Here is a 22360-nt window from a genome sequence, read left to right on the forward strand (position 1 = left end):
TGCTCTAGTTGGATGCTTTTTAGCTCCAGCAGAGCTTGCATTTTACATGCATCTAAGCTGGAAGCTCATATTCAAATGTGCTACAACACTTCAGCAGATTTTTATTTTTTATTTTTAATAACACCCAGACTGTGAATGTTCCCTTCCTCCTCATCCCTTGGATGTACAGCTACATATTAAGTTTAGATATGGAAGTTGAGCAGCATCTCGGAAATAAATTGATGTAATTTCTCTGAAGCGGTTATGCTCACGGTCAGCTCTGAGGTAAAACTGGACTGTGACATTCTGATCTTTCCCAGTTCCCACTGGGACACATTTTATTACGCCGTCATTGTCAGTCTGTACTATAACCATCATTGAAGGTATAATGGTAATAAAAAAAAGACCATGTTAAGAAGCAGTGGGTTCATTATTCCTTTAATTTTGTGGATCACTTGCTCCGCTGAAGGTTTCCTAGTTAGGTGACAAAACAATGAAAGAGAGTTTGCTTCTGTTGTAGCAAATCTAATTCAAACCCTGCTGGGCTGTGGAACACACTGCTGTGGTATACATTGCTTTTAAACTATTCTTTCCACTGAGAGATTTATTGTGTTTTTGTGCCTGTCAGAAATACGTCGGAGTGATGCAAAAAGTGACCTTTGGCAACCAGAGAATGAGGATGGAAGACAGCAGAGTTAGTTTTTAGACTTTTTGAAAGCTAGACTCAACAGATAAAGTTAACGTATCTTTTTTTATTGGGCTGGTGAGATTTTCTAGGCTTTTAAAGACCACTGTTTTATCTGTTGTTTTGATGGTACTGATTTCCTTTTTTGCTAAGATTTAGGCTCCAAAACTGGCATGATGTAGTCATCAGAAATTCTTAGTTAACTTTAGAAAAACCTAGGCCTATCTTCAGGTTATACTCCTTGAAACTGATTTATTACAGCAGAAAATAACTGCTGTCAATAGGACATTATTTTGGCCCTGAACTGTAATAAATTATAGACATATCTGTGTCCTCATCTGCATCAATTCTGTAATTTAATATTATTTTGCAATCTAATTTATTACAGAGTTATCCGATGTCAACTCAACCAAGACGGGCTAATATAGTACACTCTGAGAATCTAAATTCACAGCTAAGCGGGATTAATTTTAAAGTAATTTAAAAATTGCTTCACAAGTTCCAGACATGTTGAATCAGTTGAAATGTCTTAATGCTCCAAGAAATAAAGTAAAAAGCCCACTTCAGTTTTTCCTTGTTTAAAACCCAACGTGTGATCACATTTTAGTTGAAGGGGTTTGGCTTAACGAGTAGATTTTATATGAAAAGTGTCAGGTTCTGGCTGAATGGGAAATACAACAAGAGCGAATGGTTAAATAAAATGAACATGCCATTTTATTTCAGGTTCATCGCATTAACACAGCCTCCTTGTTCCAGCAGATATGCACACCAGGCACATTGACAACCAACGCACCAGCTTAGCCCTCATGTAAAATTTAAGCAGTGCGCCGACAGGCAAGGGAGCAGCCATGTCTGGAGTGTCACAATTTGCCTCTGCGTTTTTCCACACGTGTGTGCGCCACTGTAAGGAAGGAAGTACTGTTGCATGCTAATGTGCATTGCCTGAGAGAATGTTTTGTTAGCTTGATAATGTCAAGGATGGATGTTGTGCAAGTGGGAGTGTCTCTAAACAGCAACGGGAAAAATCACCAGCAGTGAAAGTGATTGTACTCTTAGAATACCCCACGTCTGAAACCTACACTGGGGAAACTCGTCTCTTTTTATAGGTTTATGTTAAACATTCATGGATCTGAGTAACATGTCTGTTTTTAAATGTTACCTGTGTTGTAATAGATAAACTAAAATCCTCATGATGATCAAGTTATCAAGTCTACATTAAAAGTCTTAATTAAGCCTCAGATGTGTTTCGCTTAATAAAAGCAAAACTGTGAACTATAATGTTGTAGAAAAAATATTTGCCCTCTTGCACATTTCTGCAGATTTTCTATTTTTCTTACATTTAAGTCTTTAAGACTATAAAACAATATTAGTATATGGTAAATGTAACTTGAATAAATATCTAACTTTTAGATGTTAATTGTATTTATTATGGGACAAAAGCTTTCCATACTAACCTGACATCTTTGTTCAAAATTAACTGTCCTCAATTGTTTAATCATGAATTGATGTTTCAGGCTCATCCAGTCACTTGAGCTGTGCTGTTGCTTGACACATAATCTTTAAGACACTGAAGTATATATGCAGCAGAATATGGATGGTCTATTTAGGGTGGCATGCATCCTGCTCCACTTTACATTTCATGCACTGCTGCCAGCTTCTGCTATGTTTCCTTCAGCCACTCCACCTCCCTGTCATCCCACTATGCTCTCCGGGGTGGGAGACCTTCTTCTCATTTCCTGATGTGTGGAAGACAGGTTCAGTGGGAATATATATGCACTCATTACTCTATCAAATGCTGAGCAGCATGGCTACGGAGTGATGAAATCTGGCCTTCATTGGCTTTATTGGCTAATAAAGAGTCCTTTAAGCATTTACACGTGATTTGTCAGACCGAACTGTGATTAACAACATTTCAGTTTAATTTCACAAGCTGCACCCAGACCTGATTACAGCCAGAGCAGCAGAATCAAGAAGTCACTTAAATGGAGCATGTCTGACAAATCAAGTGGACTAAAAGATTTTGAATATCAGCACAACCTGTTCCGATCTAAAGAAAAAAGAAGAACAGATGATTTATCTGTCTGGGAAAATTACAAATCCGTTTATAAGGTTTTGGGGCTCAGATAAACCATAGTTAAGGTTATGCGACATAGGCGACTTTCTCGGGAGTGGTCAACCTACAAAAATGACCAAGAAGTGCATCAGCGACTCATCACAGGTCACAAAAAGAACAGTATCCAAACAGCAGCTCAATTAAGCTCAGTGTTCATGATTAAACAAGAAGAAAGGCATTTTTGAGAGCGTTACAAGGCCGGAACCACTGATGACCAAAAAAGAAAGCAGCAGCTTGTCTCACATTATGAGATATTCTGTAAACTGCACAGAGACAAAAGTTCCTGGAAGATGTGTTTTCATGTTGCATCTGACCTAAGACTAACCCAGCCTATTCAAATGTTTGAGTTAAATATGACTGAGATTTGAGGGTATTTTTTGCTACAAAGATTGAGCCAAACAGTTATGGGGGCTAATTACCAAATTCCAGGTTGACTTGTATACTCTATCTTTTTTACTTTTTTTTTTATTTTTTTATAAAATTTCTTTAATAATCATGTAAACCACAAACAAACAAAAAAATGTATTTTTAAGAGGTCAAATACTTTTTCATAGCCCTGTAACTGTGAAGTCACCCTGACTTTATGTAGCACATCATTACAATTAAGAACACTACAGAGCGTAGCATTAAATTTACAGCCATGAGGGCTGAAGTAATTGCGAACCCCAGCAGGACTAATGATGAGGGGTTGTTTCATCCAACTACAGCCATCAGCCTCCATTCATAGCTGGCTGACACAGGGCACTTTATTAAAAATAATTCATTATTAATGTGACCATAAATGTGAGCTAGCCTCGCTCTTCAGTGCTAGCGCTTGGCTAACATTATTGATCAGACTGGTCAGGAAGGAGGAGGAAGCATCGGTCAATAAAGATGAGCAGAAGCAGGAGGGAGGAGTATGTGCACTCATTATCGGCCCAGATGAAGAGGACTCCCGTTTGATCATACACCTCATTTCTCAGAGGAAGTGACAAGCTGTCTCTGGTGTATATTAAACGAGCTGCTTGAAATTAATTTACCGCTCATTTGCTCAGATCAATACTCATTTTGTTCAAAAGATACTATAACACCGGGAGGTAAAACATTACAGCACTCACAAAACAAAACTGGGACAGTCAAAAGTGGCAAAAGCAGCTATGTTTTATGACCTTTACACTTCTCCATCCTATTTGTAGTTACACGTGAAACATATAATGGGAGATAGCTTTATATAAAGAGGAAGAAAAGATGACCCCCACCTCCTGAAACCTAAATGGCTCTGCCACAAAGTCACAGAAAAACTTATTTTGTCAGAAGTCCAAATTTACTGATGGTTTTTTCCCTTCAAATATTGATAAAAAGGTTCTCTCAATCTGTGAGGACATTTCTTGCCCAGACATTTTTTTTCTAATAAACTCATTCTTCTGTTTATTTGAAGGTCCGATTAGACTTCATATGCTGCTAAAAAACAAACCCCCACTTCTTCTTAAATCTTTCAGTAGGCATGCAAAGATCTTAGATTAAAACTGTTGATAACTTTAGTCACCTTTAAAGTCACCATGACCATTAAAGGAAAGTGAACTCAGATACTGTCACCATTGTGTTTCATGGTAGACATGGTCGTCTTTTCTGTGATACACTTTGGGAAGATTGAAGCTGTAACACATTTTCCCACGAGGATTTTGGAGATTTTAGCCAGGCCTGGATTTTTATTTCAGCCATATTCCATACTACAAATGGAGAAGATGGCTATCATATGTACAACACAACCAGTACTTGGCATCGACTTCAGCAGCTATTTCAGATTTGCTGTTCGCCTGTTGGCAGCCGCCCTTACTATGGATTTTGTGTAACCTTCTCCTGACTTGTTCCTTTGTACATTCTGATCCTTTGTAACCTCTATGAAAAATACGACTTTAGCTCAAGGATTTAAGAACAGTCGAACTTTGATGGAAGGTGTGAACTTTACAAGACTAAAAGCTGAAACACAATCAAAAAGTGATAAAACTTGAAGTATTAGTATAAGGAGGTGCGCCTATGCAGCCAAGCTTTTGCTGGTGTTTTTGCCCGTTTCAAAAACCTTCACTGCCGATGATTAAGCTTGTCAGAAGAATGGTTTCAACCATCATGCGGTTGCTGTTGCATTTGTTCACTGTAATTTCTAAATGGTCTCTTCAAATTTGGATTGATGTATCAATGTTATATTACCGAGGTAAAGAGGTGTAACAGGTGTAACAGTCAGAGACGGAAAGGGAGGTGGTCACATATCAAAACATCTGTGAGAGGGGACAACGCTTCTAACAGAGGAGTTCATGTGATTTAGTTAATCAATATATTCAAATGTGGAACCAATTTATTGATTTTATTATAAATGGTTATATATACATTTTTTTTTTTAAAAAGCGGAACCTGAGCGAAAAATGCTTTGCATCTCTTCAAGTAACCTAAACAAATTTTTCACGATTGTGATTTTGTTTATCTGACATGAGGCTGGAGACCAAATCTAACACCAGTCAGATGTTTCCCTGATGATTTAGCACAGCGGATGGTAATCGAAACATCTGTGTGATGAAAATGTTTGCACAGCTCTGCACACAACGCTAATATGAGAGTGTAAAACATCTGGATACATACGCTACGGACACAGCCAGAAGCCTAAAATGAACACCTGCGGTTTCTGTCTTTAGTCTCTTGTACACTTAAATCTCAGTATCTGCGACTGTGCTATTTGCATAAGCTCATCAGTTCTCACCAATATGACAGTGAGACAGAAAGAAGATAGAAGGCAGGGAAGAAAACCAAGGAGGGGAGCGATCTAGTTTCTTTAGGCTGTTATTAGTGGTATTGACCAAGCTTGCTGGTTTCTATCGGTGTTCCCTTTCTGTCAATTTGGAGAAATCAGAGAGCAAAAGAGTGGGTTGAGAGCAGCAACACACATGCACTGAGCTCCGCTGGTGTACTGTGTGTTTTTTTGTGCTTTGCAAGAGCATAAACGAATGAATATCTGTGCAGTAAATAGCCTGTGGATATGGCTATGTAGAGTGGGTGCCTGTATGATGTGTGGGTTGTTTTCCTTGTTGATGCTTTTGGCACAAAACCTCCTGACACAAGGGCTAAAAGCCACTACTACCTTCTCCCTGTTCTTTGTCATTATAACTAAAACACATGTCGGAATGTCTGTTTTCATACAAACACACGCAAGGTTGCAAAAATGAAAAGGTTTCAAGATTTTCAATCGTTTTAAAATTGGTGCCTGCTGAACAAATCTGTTTGTGCATTTTAAATCATGTACAAGAGCTGCGAAACTTTTGCTGCAACTTTTAACGGCTTGCTGCTATCTTTAATTTGATGTTTTGCCATGTAGGTCACTACAAAGAGCAACAGTGAAGCCTGTTTTTAGTCCACATCTTGATAGAAACACACTTTAAGGTCCTTGAAGCACGTGAACACATTACGCTCATGACCTTAAATGCTCACACTGGACTAAAGGAGCAGTGTTGGGTGTGTGTCTGTGGAAAGCTTGAAGGCATGTGTATAGCAAAACAGTTGGATGAAAAGGGTAAATGCAATGTGATTGGTACCTTTGGGCGACAGAAAGAACTCAATTCCAAATACAGCAGCTGAATGCAGGCCAATCAGTGCTGGCTTGTAGTGTGTAATGGTTCTGGTGCCTTCAGGGTTAGAGTTCTGGAGAAAACAACCATGCTGGAGATTCGCTACCTTCACTTCCCTTAGATGCCTCCTAAAAATATATGTGCAATCTGAAAGACAGACTTTATGATAGCTTAAACATTGTGTGTCTATTTCCAGAACCCTTTTTTCCAGAACAAATGTGTAGATTTGTAGTTCATGTAGTAACAATAAACTAAACAAAATGTGAATGTGCAAAAATGTGGTTACATTATAATTTATGATGACAGGTAATATCTATCCCTAGTGAAGCATTATTTTGTAACACTTCTCTTGAAAGTCCACACAAACTTGAGAAATGAGTTAAAGCTTATAACAGCAAGTGAAATCTAGGTCAAGTCGAGTTCTAAATCAAACTATAAACCATATGTATCAGGAGTAGATTGAAAGACCTTGCTATGATCCGAGATCCTTATAATAAAGGAACATTAAAGACCAAATCCTAGTATTGTCAGTATATAAGGTATTTTTGGCCTTCAACAAGCTTGAAGTTCACACTTGTTGAACAGTGAAAACAGATTATCATGTTTTAGAAAGGCGTTGAGATGCAAAAGTATGTTAAGTGATGGCTTTATGTTTTGACAGACCTTCATATTTATCTGACTTTCTACATGGTATTTACAAATGAGTTTACAATTGAAGCCTCAAAAAATATTTTGCCTTGAGTGTGCAGTGAAGGATTTTTGCGCAACTGCTCCAGATGTATCTTATTGTTTTAATAAATGACAAAATACACTGGAGAATGGAATAAGATCATCTTTTTATTGGCCAGTAGTTGCCTATCCAACATCGAGGTAGTGTGCTTGGAAACAAAGGCACAACAATAAAGCCACTAGCCAGGCTCAACTAGTTTAGACTTGTCTCTTGAATAACACCTGCAGGTTCACACAAACCATTAACACTCTGAGGTGAGACAAGACTGTGGTTTTGTTTTTGATTGGCTCCGTAGGAACAACACAGATGTCATGAAAAGATGCGGACATCTTTTCATGAGACGGCCATCTTGATATAAGGTCCGAAAAAAATCTTCAAAGAAAAAACTGCAGGATTCTCAGATAGGCGGATTTCACTTTAGATGATTATAACAGGTAAGCTCGCTTTTAATCAGTTTGTCTATCGAAAAATATAAATCTTCTGTTGTGGCAGAAAAGTCCCATGGTAGAAATTCCCAGTAAGATTTGCTGGAAAGTTTTCAGAAAGGAGGTTTTGTTTTTCAGTCATCGATATGGGGAAGAGTTGAGCGTTTGTGAGATGTTAGTTTAGAGATTATCAAAAGGCAATACAAAAACAATCAACACCTTGGACACTTTTTATGTTTGAGAGTCTATTTGATATATTTGTCAAGGTCACCTGAATCTCCAACGGGTCCAGTTCAGGAGATGTTGGGTATGGTTACACAAAATGCTTAAAATCAACATCATTAACGGTGATACAACACTAACAAATACACATAATGATACTAAAAAGTTAAATATCCAGAAAATATGTAGTTGGATGCTTAATATTCCTTTTTGTCAGTGATTGTTGTTAAAAGGGAAATGATTCTGAATAATCTTTATCAAATCAATAACAATGAAGGAGTCGATTAAAAAAAAATTCTAAGCTCCACTCCAGATGTGACCCTTGTTCCTTCTCCTTAGATCTGAATAAGGTCACTCCAGGTGTTCTGGCTTTTCCACACAAGCTAAAACACACATGTAAGTCTAATTTGTTGCTGCAAATTAGTCACAAATGTGTTTTTCAATGTATCTGAGTTAGCATTGCTTATGGACCGACTTAGCATCCAAGATAATCGCCAGGGAAGGAGATAACCCCCAATCGGGGGATATTATACTTATCAAAAGTTGAGACAACAGAGCATTGACATCATGGTACTTTAGGAAAATAATTTCTTTAACAAACAACCTGTGCAGCATATGTTCCACAAATGTGATGTTTTTACTGACCAGAGTTTTCGTCCACCCTCTCCTCCACGGTGTGCTCCTTTTGGTGAACCCACTCACTGTTGCACTTGAAGTAGATCTGCGTGGCAGGCGTGGCTTTGCAGTACAGGTTAACTGGCTTGTTCTTCACAATGTAGGCCTCCTCCGGCTCCATCAAAAATACTGGAAGGGGTTCGGGGGGATCTGAGGGGAACGTTTCGGGCAGCTCACCCAGACCAATGAAGTCATCGTCAACTGCAAAGAGAAAAACTCTGTCACATGATGGGAGAAGGAGGGAAGACATTGAAGAACTAGCTAAGACAGACATAAAAGCAATTATGGAAAAAGCGAGGATGAGTTTGGAGCGAAAAAAGGAGGCAGAAGACAGCGGGAGAGTATTATAACCAGTCTTTGGATGAGATAATCCACTTCACAGAGCACACACAGTGAAATCCCTATCATTTGATATTTTGGAATGTTTACACAAGTGTTTTAGAGCGCAGGAAATTCTGGGATTCCTCTCAGGCCAATAAGCCTGCGTGGATTTACAGAAATTCGCCCTCACTTGGTCAAACCACAACCAGCGATTGCTGAGCAATGAAAGAGCAGTGACGCCAGCCAGAGCCAATAACGAGAAACAGAATTTGTAGGTTGACTCCGAGGAACTAAAGTTATAAGCTCTTCTAGTTGTGCCTCCAATTTTCTCTTGTCTTCTCCCTCTTTGTCACTCTTTCTCACGCACACACACACACAAACACCAGCTCACGCAGACAACCCGGATGCAGGCAGCACATCTAATGACCTCGGGCTTTTGGCCCAGTTTGTGCCATGTGCCATTCCTCAGATACTTCTGCAGTAGACAGATATGCTTCCCTGTAATTACAAGTCTCTTTCATCTCTGTGTCTTAAATCACAAACGCTCAGCTGCATGTGCGTGCGCACACAAGTGCACAAACACACAAAGAAAAGCTCACAGTCGCACAAATACACAGGCGCGCACGCCCAAGTGGGCCCGGCTAACTTTCTAACTCTTTGAAGAAAGCAGGATAAGGCCTATTCGCCACCCTATTTGTCACCTCCAGAACTGTTCTATTCTTACCATTGAACCGGTAGACATCAATTATTCACGAGTGTGAAAGAAAGAAGGCAGAGTAATAGAGACAGAGACACAGAGGGAAACAGAAGGAAGGAACAGTGAGAGCAGCTGAGCCAGACAGACATAGATTGATATGTAGGAATTGAGCTGGGCAGACAGACAGAAACGTAACGCAGGAGGACAGGAACAGGAAGGCAGACTCTTCGGATAACAACAGAGTTTATCGGCCCAATCAGTAATTCTTCCATGGCTCTCCATCTATCTGCCTCCCTGACCTGTGTGGACATGATGGAGTCTTGTTGTCTGACAGAAGTTGCCTCGTGAATGCTTTTGGGAGCACTAAATAACATCTTGACTGAGCAGATATCTCCCTGTGATGTTGCTCTAATGTTATCTATCCCTCCATACCTGCCAACGGACTGAGGCTGATTGCTGGGAAATGAAAGTGCAGGAGGAGCCAATCTTCAAATGAACAAAGCAAACCTCAGCGAGGTGAAAGAGTGTGTGCCATTACAGTATCTTGTAAAAGCATTCATACCTCTTAAATGTTTTCACAGTTTGGTACTTTATCTATGTGTTATATTGGCATTTTACACAAAAACAAGCATTGCATCGTAGAAAATGTAAAGTGCACAAACCCATATTATGTTATTTAGACCTCTCCAAGTCAAATCTAAAAACAACAGCTACAGGTTTTATTTGGGTGTGTCTCTGGCAGCTTGACTTACATTTGTGTCCCTTTTTGGAAAAATAGCTCAAATTAAGATATTTTGGATGGACATCATATATGAACATAAACTTTTAAGTTTATGTTCATATATAAACTTGAAAGTTTATATATGAACTTTCAATTTCAATAACAGAATGTATACAGAATATGGAAAGATTTGTGTTTTTTTGTCCTCTAAGTTATTTAATTTCACAGTACATTTACAGCTATATTCCATGAATTAAAATATATGTTTTAATAAGGCTTGTTTGTCAGATCAAAAGTACTTTTCCAAAATAAGCATGCTTTTCTTTAAGTTCATATTTTTGCATTAAATAAATGTGCTCTTTTTTTCTGTTTTTTTTTACTGCTCTGATCTAATATTCTAAACTTAAATGTCTAGCTTTTTACTGGCTGTAAGTGTAACACAATCCATCCATCTTCTTGACAACTATGACCAGCTTCCCTCACCCTGCTTCTCCGGCATGATGCTGCCACCACTGTGTTACACGATAGGGAGGGATGGTGTGTTCAGAATTGCGTCCAGCGTTACTTTTCTGCCACACATAACATTTTGGATGTAAAAACAATTCTTTTTTTTTTGTTTCACCAGACCAGAGCGCCTTCTTTGACATGTTCGCTGGGTCACCTACATGGCTTGTGGAAACCTGGAAGCAAAACTACTTGTAGCTTTCTTTCAAAAGAGTCGTCCTGTTAACATATTCTTCAACATGTTCTGCAGCTTCTCCAGTGTTACAATGTGTCTACTGGCTCCTTCTCAGATCATTTCTCCTATTGTTGGCCGTGTCAATTTAAGTGTACTGGGCATGTCTTGTTAGGCTTACAAGTTGTGCCTTACTCTTTGTGTTTTTAGATGATAGATTGAACACTCCTATGCAATATTCAACGACTGATATATTATTTTGCAACCTGTGCCTGATTTAAGTTTTTTTTTTTTTTTTGACATGTCTGCTGTGTTCGTTGGTCGTCAAGAAGTTTTTTTGTTTGCTAATGCTCTCCAACAATCGTCCTTCACAGAACATCTGGATTCACAAAAAGAATAAATCTTCCACAGATTTATTACAGTAGTTCTTCTGAAAGCAATTAGCCGTAGCAGATTTTTCTTTTAGGGGTGTCGGAATAAAAAGAAATGCATGTCAGACTTTTAAAATTGTTAAGATTTTTTCTAGAACTTGCACTGAAGTTTGTGAGTTCAACGTGTACTGAAACTTAGTTGGAAACTTTCTCCTCCATTCAATTTTGCGAGTAATGTCTTCATAAAGCTGAAGTCTTATTCACCAGACCTTGGGTTAGTCTTTTCTTTTGTGCAACATCGTCCTCAGTCCACCCACATACTCAGCCAAAGGGACCATGACCCAGAAACAGGCAGAGAGAGCCAAGGAAACTCATTAAAGATTGTGTTAGCCTTCTTTCGCCCTCCATTCCCATTATCTCTCCATCTTTCTCTCCCTCCTGGCTCTGTTGCCTCTGTCAAACTCTGAGGCAGAAAGATCTGAGGCGGCCATGAAAGTGCAGCTCCCTTACAACCAAAGAGAGGCACGCGTCTAATGTGCTCATGCACATACAAACGCTCATAATGGTTCCACGCACACCGGCGCACACAACTTTGCTCACAGATATTCAAACTCATCAGCTTCCTTAGTCCTAGAAATAATAAATTCAAGCGTTTTGCACGAGCACTGCAGTAAAAAAAAAAAGAAAGAAAATCAGCAAAGGAGTATAAAAGGAAACCTCATGACAATATGAGAAACCCTAACTTTTACCAGTCCTTCTGCCTCCCATCACTTGGCATGTCAGTATCTTTCACCTCGCACGCAAGAAACAGTAAAACTAAAGAGACGTCTTTACAAAACATCTTTTTTCCAAAATGTGAAATGAAATGCTTTTCCTCTCAGTTTTGAAGTTATCCTTTTTAGCAAAAGCATTAATAAAGAATGCTTCCCCTGTTTGATATGCACTTTAGGTTTTCCTTAAGCATTTGTATTACTCTGCCTTTCTTTTAATACAAACTCCCCCTGAACAATCTCCAAATTGAGTGTTTAAAATTTTATGAAATATATCCTTGCAGCGCTTTTCTTTTAATCATGTTTTGCTCTGTAATTGGGGTAAGTTTTTCTAATTCATATGTTAATTGTGTGTGACTTTATAATCAAATATTTTAAGGCACAAATTGAATATTACCTGAATTTTATGGGAGCTCCGTATCTCACCAGCAAAAATAAAAGTTAAAAAAAAAAATAATATATGATATAAAAACAGATACTCAAGTGAGAGCTTGTCAAGTGGATACAAATGTCAAATACTTCACTGCCAATGAATTAATCAGATATGAGCAACCACAGAGTTCCACTGACTGAACAGAAGGATGAAAACGGGCTGAAACTTTACAATCAGACTTCCTTCACCTTGAGTCAAACTGAAATAACGTAGTAGATGATAGTGATGGATGATGATGTTTTGAGCTGGTCAAAGTCAATCAACTAGTCTAATGAAGCCCATGCTGCATAGCTTGTCCTAAATCAAAACATACAAGGTGGCAAAACAGAGCTGAATGAGACGTAAAGCAATATGTTCTCATGTGAGACAAGATAAACATGATGTTTCCCACTGAAATGAAATTAATGTAAGTGACAGGCTGAATGATGGTGGTAGTTGATGGCACTTTGCACCTTGCAGAAAAATGATCCTGGGTTCAAACATTGGCTTTGGTCTTCTGCGTGAAATTTGCATGTTATAACATTTAAAAAAAACAGTGAGAACCAACAAAAGTGCTAAACATAAAATAAGAAAGAATACAAACTGTAAAACTCAATGAAATACTGAAAAGAAATACATGCCAAAGTATGAGTAGCAACTGACATAAAATAAAATAAATAAAATAAAATCCCAAAAAATTCTATAGCTACTAGGTTGAAAACAAAACCTAAACGGTGAGTCTGCAAAGAAGATTTAAGAAATATCTAGTAATATCTACAAGGCCTTTCTAATTCATAATGACTATGCCTTCCACAGTTTTGAATTTTCAACTACAAAAACCAGATCGGTCCTTGGGACATTCAACAACAACCGGTCAGCTCTAAAATGGACAAGCAGCCAGTGCTGAGAGTGTGGCTGAAAATAGGCTTGTCATTGTTCCCCCCACCACCACCAGAACTGTATGTGAAAAGAGTGAAAGGTGCAAATGGTTGTATATTTTGCCAAAAGTACATCAAACTCCAAAAGGATGAAAAAAGATGGCATGGCCAAACCTCTCTGACAAGTAATAAAAGAAGATCCAAGATGTAGTGTGTTCTTTAATGGTTGAATCACTTACTTGTCCTTGTGACAGATATGGAAGGTTTTCTCTGACTGAATACAAGTAAAAGATCAAGAAAAAAAGGTCACGATAAGGGAGCGCAGTTAAAGTCAAGGCAACATACCTGGACGGAGTAGCAGCCACTGGTGATGACCATGAGTTTCTTATTCGCTGCGCATTCAAGTAATAAATTCTTTATAACTACTATATAATTATTATAAGTGCTGTTGAATAGGTTCTGAGCAACTACAGCTGAATATCCTACATAAAACAAGCTGCATATTTTATATTATTCAAATATATATGTATTTTTTTACCTTGAAAAATATGAAGGCTGCTTCAGGAAAAATACAAAACCACAGTAAAGAAAATCAAAACTGCACAAACTGTATCACAGGTAAATTATTTAAGCACATTACAGCATATAGAGTACACCGAACAAACTGCATGTTGTATGGTTGCTGTGTATTCGGTGTGTACAGCACTTCATTACAAAGGGAATCATGGGATCTTGTGGGACAAGATTAAAATTTCACTTACTGGCTTAGGAACATTCTTTTCTATGCTTACACTGCACCACACATGATTTTATCAGCAGCTATGCCACCATGCAGCTCTCAGAGTATCTCTATTGCATCGTTTCGCAGTTACACAACTGCTTCTCAAATATTGCAGCAATAATATTACATGCTCTCATGAAACAGTATGCAGATGCTTTGTGTGCACTGATGAAGACCTCAGGATGCTGGAGTGAAAGTGGCTCCTTGGCGAAGTTATGTGAGCTATTATTACCACATGTGGAGGCAATCAAAAAGCACGGTCAGTCGATGGCATCACAGTAAAAGTTGCATTCCATGCTCTCGCTGTTGAACCCTGAATTCTACACCCTTCAAACCAACACAAATATTTCAGACATGTTATAATGTAGATCATTTGTTTCCTTACATCTAGGCACCTAGAAGGTCAGCAGCCTTGCCATTAGACAAACCTAAAAGAAATTCAAGCTCTGATCAAGCCTGGATTTAAATATTCCACTCTGGTTGCATGTTTTCTTCAAAACGCAGTTTGCAGTTAATGACATATTTAATTATGAAAAAAGAAAGGGGATAGTCTCAAAAATATTGCTAAAGTCACTTGTCTCATTCTCTGTTGGTCTCATGAGCTGAATGTTTTTCACTACAAAAATAAGAAATGTTGCCCAAGACTGGACATTGTTCAGTGTGTGAAGGCATGTTTTAGAACCTAATAAAATGCTGGGTATCTGACGGTGCTGTGGAAGATAAGCTGTCTCTATCAGTGCTGGAGCAGATTTATTGTCCAAAGAAAAGTGATGTACTGGTGAGACCAATGTTTCCCCTTCATCAGGGGTAAGTCGAGCATGAACAAGGAACAAATCCTCTTTATTTCATTTCTTTGTCTTTTTTTTATCCATATCTCCTCATCTCATTAATCCTTCTAATTATTAACACACATACAGGGAAAGTCCAGGCAAAACATTGGCGAATTATCATCCAGTTATCTCTCAGCTTGGGATTTTACAAGGCAGATTTTTTTGTTGCCTCTACTCAGCTGTCATCTCGGTTATTAACAGGTCGATCAGTTCTACCTATAAATGTGCTTTAGACACACCTACTGATTTTACTGAGTGAACATAAACTATGGTAATGACTCTTTCTGGCCAACAGTATTGGCTTAAATAAAGAGTTATACATCCCACTGGCCTCAATCAATACACATGGTCCTTCTTTCAACAGCATCTCCTTTCAAAACCTTTAAAGGAAAAAGGCAACACAGGTATATACTCATTTCTTTGTATTGGTGTTCTCTTGCAATCTCTCTACTAGCTCAGTGTTTCATGCAAACTCCTTTATCTACACACCCTGACCCAAAGTAAGGAGTTAGATTCCCAATAATACACACAGACTGGTACTTAAATAATGCTAGATGAACTAGTAAGATCCAAAAGAGTTACAAATTTCAGTAAAACCCTGACCTCTCACAAAATCTAGCAAAATCAGTATATTCTAAGAATTGCTCTATAAAAAAACATCAACTGGAAAATTTGCTACAAAATTCCGATTGGTGAATTTTCAGAGAAAATCTCACGACTTTTAGAGAGAACAAGCCATCTCCACCAAGATAAAAGTTGCTTTCTGCTAACTTTGCAATGTTAGTCGTGCATTTCGCTTTGGGTGTGTTTGCATGTTCTCTCTGATCGTCATCCCTGACCTTCACTCGGTTCTCTCGGGCAGCACCCTGGCAGGTGGCAGCTGGTCTTTGCCAGGGTCATGCCAAGCATCGGTCACTGTCTCTCCAGTCACATCAATGCCAGAAGAGACAAGGTCAAAATATGATGATAATAAACTTAATCTACTTTAAAGTTTATGTTAAAAGGAGGCAGGATTTTTAAAAAAAATCTATAACATATTTAGATACTAAGATATTAGATTGTAAAGATATCACGTACTGTTATGTGAATAAAACAACTAAAAACAAAAAAGTGGTCAGGCATTTCTTAAATGACAGAAAGTCTTTAAACAAAATGAAAAGGAAGACAATAATTAGTCCTGTGATAAGGAGGTGAAAAAGAGGTAAGCAGAGACCTGCATAGACCAGTTTAGTAAGATGATCTGAAAAGAGGTTTTGAAAAGATGAGATTCTTTGGAGAAAAAAAATGAAAAAAGTCGAAATTAGGGTGAAAATAATACTTCTGTAAATGGTTGGAGAGAGCAATAGTGTGAGCTACTTCAAAAAAAAAGAAGCTGCACCAGGTATTTTTCTTACTTAATGTTCATATGAAATATGAGCTTATTGAACCTCCTTTTTTAAGCCAAAAGTAATTATTATCTTCACTCCACATGCACACCAGTTTAGACAAATCTCAGTTCAGTCTCAGTCCTAAAACTGCTTCTAGGGACACGAGTTGCAAATTAACAGTCGTTAAAAATAGTAAGCACTGTCTGTTTACACTGCTGCTGATGGGCTTCAGCCCATTGATTGGCTCTCTGCTTCTCATTCCTCAATGGACTGATTTCGTTTGAGCTCAGGAAACACTTTGGTCAATCCCACAAGACAACTGACCTTACAAACATATAGTGATAAGATTCAAAGGTAAGAAAGCAAAACCCAATTCTTGTTGCAAAATGAAAACTAAAGGATGCTCATCATCATTACTGCAATTATGATTATTATTATAATTATAAGTGGGCATCATTATGCCCACTGTATCTGTGTTTGGGCTTGTGGCTCATTCAATGCCCATGCAAAAAGTTGGGAATTACATAAAGATAAAAGAATAGCATCCAATGCACAATCCAAGCCACAATGGCTATCCAAGATGAAAGTAATGACATAAATGTAACAGTTCATATGGCAGTTTGTCCAGTGAAATGCTGTCTATCTTTGAGATTGACCATATTGTGATTTATCACCACTATCTGGCTCTGAAATGTAACATTTGGCTCTAAATTAGAGTATTGGAGATTAACACTCCCTCAGATGCTGCAGAACGTAGCAACTCAGTTTCGACGGGTACCAGTACATTTTCTTATATTACTCAGGCGCTGGCAACTTTCACATTATTGCATTTCACATATAAAATACTGATTGAACTAGGAGCATTGTGCTTGTAGGAGCTGGTCATCCCTTTTATGCCCCTATGTTATCTACATTCCCAGGGCAGCTTTAGGTTGGATGTTACAAAAGTTCACATAAAACTGCTGGTGTGTGAGTTGTTTTTTTTTCCTATTCTGCACACTAGCACTATTAAACATCTACCTCTAGATATTAGACAGACACATGCATGTTCAGCTAATCTTTTGCCATTTCTCTGTAATTTCTAAAATCTTCCTTTGCTTGATTTCTGGTCTCCTTATTGTGATTTTTATTGACATATTTATTTCATTTACCACTCTCTTCATTGATTTGACACAGCTTTGTTATTGAGGTCTGTTGCCACTTTTCATAAAATAAGTGCTTGGCTATTGTATGTCTCTTCTTTTACAAACATTACATGGTAGCATTGTGCATCAGCTTAGTATGGAAGCTGAACATATTTAAAACATATTTTAAATCTTCATCATGAGTACCAATGTAACTGAACTCTTGAATTGTTTTTTTTTTTGTTACTTTTCTCCTTTTTCCATTTGATGTTTTCTTACTATTACCTTTATTTTGGGATTCTTTTTTTCTTCACCTAACAGGCCAGCCCCCTCCCCTCAAATCCCCATCCATCTATTTGCTCATGGATGAAAAGTCTCCTTGGTGGTTGATCGGAGAATGATGCCGCTACTTAGAGAGTCTGAGTCCATCGGCACTGAGGAAGAATAGTAGCAAGGAGACAGAGAAAAGCTCCAGAGGAGAAGTGGCTCCCTGGGGCGTTGTAGCCGTGATGGGTGAGCTGTCAAACGCCCCATTGTCCAAATTACCCTGCAAGCACCATGTCACCACACGGGACTAATTTACGGCGCGGTCTGGCACACACATTGCTTGGAGAGAAGTCCGAGGGAGGGACAACAGAGGAGAAGGGTGTAAAGGAGAGTGGGGCATCTGGCCAAACACCTTCAAGAGGTACAACGGTGGTTTGAGTACAACCAGTACAAGACGGACCCAATTAACTTCACGCAGGTTTGATCGCTGCTGTCTTTATGCTTGGAGTCTTCAGTGACATGTGTCAATATTAATATGTCACGCTTGCATGCTTTCCTGCCCACCCACCATCACAGCCCATGCATTCAGTGATGCACAAACACTTTAATCCAGTTCAAAGCAGCCGCTGCATAACTCCCCTGCTTGACTTCACTTCCTGACGACTGGTCGTTTTTGCACAAGCTGGCAGACCCATTCACTTGTCAACCGTCACACCCCTGGGTGTCCAAAGCCAGACAGGGCCGTCACCCTGCCCCACACTGACCGGTGGGCTGTGGAGTAAAGCTGCTCCTGTCAGAGGAGACATGCGGCACTCCCTGACCCCCTCACTGTGCCCAACAGCCTGAAGAGATGCTCTGAATTTGGTTAATTGGCCAATAGCAGTGGGGCGTGCAATTCAGCTAAAGACTAGAAGAATAGAAATAAAATAGAACAAGAACAATATCAACCAAGTCCAGTGCTTCCTGCAGCCTTAATAGTTAGACTTTAGTTCATTTTTTATTTCACTCTTTTATAGGCATCCTGTTAACGTCTACAACCAGAAAGGTGGCCCCTCCTAAAAATAGAGAAACATGAGAATTTCCACAAGTAAATAATAATAAATAAATAAAAAAATAGACAGACAACCGTGCACTTTGAACGCATAAGATAAAATCGGGTTGAATTGAGTCTTAAAATTAAAACTTTTATATATGTCTAAAGCCAGTCATAGACATCAAATGGATGTCTGCATTTTAGCTGAGATAAGCTGAAATATGAATTAGTTTTTCTTGTGAGGGGCGACGAAGTCTGGAACTTTTACTTTCAAGCATTTTTGCACTTGTGGCATCCTATTGAACTCTGTACATCATGCAGCTTCAGCAGTAATGAGAATTTCAAAGGATAACTGGATATGCAGAGTGAAATCAGGGCAACGGGTAGATTCAGTGTTGAAATGACATTTATCACTCTATAATTTTCACAGAGTTAAGGTTGGGGTTTTAAGCATGCAACCCTGGTTTTAAGACTTAGCAGTAAAATCTAGGTAATACAGTATGTGGTGATTCTTTACTTTCCTTACCAGGACTGTCAATTTTCCAGCTTTTAAAAATATCTGATTTAACATTCTGCGTCAGTAAATACAAAATAGTTTTTGTCCACAGCAAAAGGAAGGGGATGATCAGTGCTGCCAAACTTGATGCATCACAAATCCGGATGAAATTCTTCATCAGTTTTGAAACAGCAACTTTTTAAAAGCCATGGTCGAAATGTTTCATAGTAAAAACAGATTTTACAACTAACTTTTACTAGAGATGGTTATGGTTATGATGCCTACGCAATAAAAACATGACATAAGACTCTTTGTTCACTTAAGAGCTAAAAAAAATAAATAGACAACAGTTTAAAAAAAAATGAAGAGATATTTACACACTTACATTTTGACAGATGAAAACAGCTAGCGGTTCAGTGGGTTATCAGCACATCAAATTAAAGAGGGTTTGCTTCTTCGTGCCTGGATTATTATAATGCATAGCCATGTCTAACCAAAACCTCCCTGCATCGGTTGCAGGCTGTTCAAAGTGCTGCTTCCGGGCTTCTGACAACATCACCCAAATTCTCACTGCTGCCAATGCGTCTACATTTGCTCCTGGTGTATTTTTGAGTGCATTGTAAGATTCCTGTTCTGACTAGGTAGAGTGTTTCATGGGCAGCCACTGAGTTATATCAGAGAACTTTTTCATTGATTTGTCCCCAGCAGGTTCCTGAGGCACAGCGATCAGGACCTGTTGATAGCTGCCCACACTGAGGTGAAAACAAAAGACAGCAGCACTTTTTCTTTACTGGCTGTTCCTTGGGTGCTGAGATCAGCAAACTCTGTAGCTTCCTTTGAAAGCCAGTTAAAAGCTTATGTTTTTAAATTTGTGTTGTTAAACATTTCTTGTGTTAGTGTTTATTGTGAAGCACTTTGCAATCTTTATACATGAAAAATGCTATATAAAAAAAGGTTTTCATTTGAGTTAGGCTCAAATTTGTACATTTAAAAGGAAAATGGCAAATAATTTGAAAAAATAAGTTAAAGCTCATTGCATAGGGAAGAAAATTACCTTGGTTACGTTTAAATCTTGCTAAAATTGCTTAAATCTGCTTTAGCAATATTAGACAAAATTTACCATTTAGTCAAGAGCTAAGTTCTAAGGCAACGTGTCAAAATGAATGCATTGTTATATGGTTTAGAATCCATACAACATTGCAGTGATTCCCTGAAAACACTAAGCTAAATTTCTCCATCATTTGTTTATTTTGTGGTTTCTGTGCTGCACAAAAATGTAAATTGGCTGAAGAGGAGGCACTGCCTCCACACATATCCACACATACTTCACACATGCCCACCTTGCGCGTGTATCCTGAAGCACTTTAAATGTCCCAGCCTTTTCTCAAACAGGGAAGGAAAGCCTTCGGATGCAGTCCTGCATCTGAAGGACATTACAAACTGGAAGTGTGTCAGAATGTGTGAGACAAAGTCCCCTGAGCCAAGTGTACTCTCCATGTCTGTCATTGAATGTGGCTGCCTGCTTATTCCCTGGAGAAACATGAGGACGTACATACGCATCCACCATACCCACATCAACACCCTAAATCTCATTCTCACTATCTTGTCAATCAAATAGCAAGGTAAGGGGAAAATAAAAAGTCACGTAGAGATATTAGGCTATTTTCTTTCCTCTTCAAAGTTCAGCTACTTGTTCAGCCTGTCATAAAATAAGAAAAAAAATATTTTCCCAATCAGTGAATGTGTGAGTGCATGCAACAGCCTGCAACCCATGCAGGGAGGTTTTGGTTAGACATGGCTATGCATTATAATAATCCAGGCACGAAGAAGCAAAGCCTCTTTAATTTGATGTGCTGATAACCCACTGAACCGCTGGCTGTTTTCATCTGTCAAAATGTAAGTGTGTAAATATCTCTTCATTTTTTTTAAAACTGTTGTCTATTTTTTTTTTTTTAGCTCTTAAGTGAACAAAGAGTCTTATGTCATGTTTTTATTGCGTAGGCATCATAACCATAACCATCTCTAGTAAAAGTTAGTTGTAAAATCTGTTTTTACTATGAAACATTTCGACCACGGCTTTTAAAAAGTTGCTGTTTCAAAACTATGAAGCGCTAAAAGGCTGCACTGACAACACTCTTTAGTAAGGAAGTTGTTACTCCAGGAAGATATATCAAAGTGAGCTATTTTCAACATAATAATCTGTAAAAATGAATAAATACACGAAGCCAGAGCTAAACAGAAGAGTTATTTAAAAGAAATTATATGTTTTTTACAGAAGCATGATGGCTTTTAATTTAGGTAAGTAGAACAAGGAGTGAGACTATGATGGGTGCTAATTATTTTTGCTCTTTCTGCACATCATACTTTTGCAATTTGGGGCATCTTTTCAGCCACCGGTGGTTATGGTTTCTACAAACCTAAGGAATGTTTTGAATTAACCCAGAACTAGCAAAACTGAATGCAGTGGAGTCCCACCAAGTTTAGTCATAATACATTCTGCATATATTCTATATTAGCAGCAGAAAATAGCCTAATTACACATGTTCCATAGCGCATGTCTAAAATATTTGGGAAGAATAAACACCTCTGTGCAATGTTACTTGACACATTATTGGCTAGTGTTTACAAATCAGCCAATCCAGGAATGCCTTTAAGTTTCCTTGCTGCCGATTGGTTGCACCCCCAAGAGGATAAGGAAGACCATAGACGTTAGCTTAGACGGATTCAAGCACATCAACATATATTTGGTGCAACAAGCAAACTTGTTTTATTGTATTCTTTTGCTCTTATGCCAATCTGTCACAAACTATGTTGAACCTGTGTCTAGATTTCTTAGGAAATCTTAGAGTCAAAAATCTGTACATTTAATTAATGATTTGAGGACTAGAAACAAACACAAGCAACAAATAAGAGTTACATTTTCTTAACAACAGTTGTTAAGAGGAAATTAGATTTGGCAAGTAAAAGCTGCACAAAAACCATAGATCAAAGGCTGGCAATATCTCTTTTGCTATTTTTCTAAACTGCATCCTTTCCTGTGCTGAATAAAGAAATCTGCCAGCGTGTACAAAGGGACTCAAATATGATGGAATATGAGAAGACCAGGATTTACTATATGCTGTAATGCACCAGGCATGGGTGCATGCCCTAATTCAGGCTTTGACAGTGAGTGGTGTTAGGTATTTGCATGTGAG

The 22360-nt window shown here is 38.4% G+C and overlaps 1 protein-coding gene across 4 annotated transcripts in view; it reads right to left on the reverse strand.

Moving 5' to 3' along the window:
- The window catches only part of unc5cb (unc-5 netrin receptor Cb), a 142843-nt gene that overhangs the window by 53161 nt on the left and 67322 nt on the right, over positions 1-22360 (reverse strand). For all 4 annotated transcript variants that reach the window (XM_008424252.2, XM_017307961.1, XM_008424253.2 and 1 more), the window contains exon 2: positions 8393-8623. In XM_008424252.2, the coding sequence (XP_008422474.1) occupies positions 8393-8623 (231 nt within the window). The remainder of the gene's footprint in view (positions 1-8392; positions 8624-22360) is intronic.

Source organism: Poecilia reticulata, linkage group LG12 (genome assembly GCF_000633615.1).
Source record: "Poecilia reticulata strain Guanapo linkage group LG12, Guppy_female_1.0+MT, whole genome shotgun sequence".
NCBI classification, from domain to species: domain Eukaryota; kingdom Metazoa; phylum Chordata; class Actinopteri; order Cyprinodontiformes; family Poeciliidae; genus Poecilia; species Poecilia reticulata.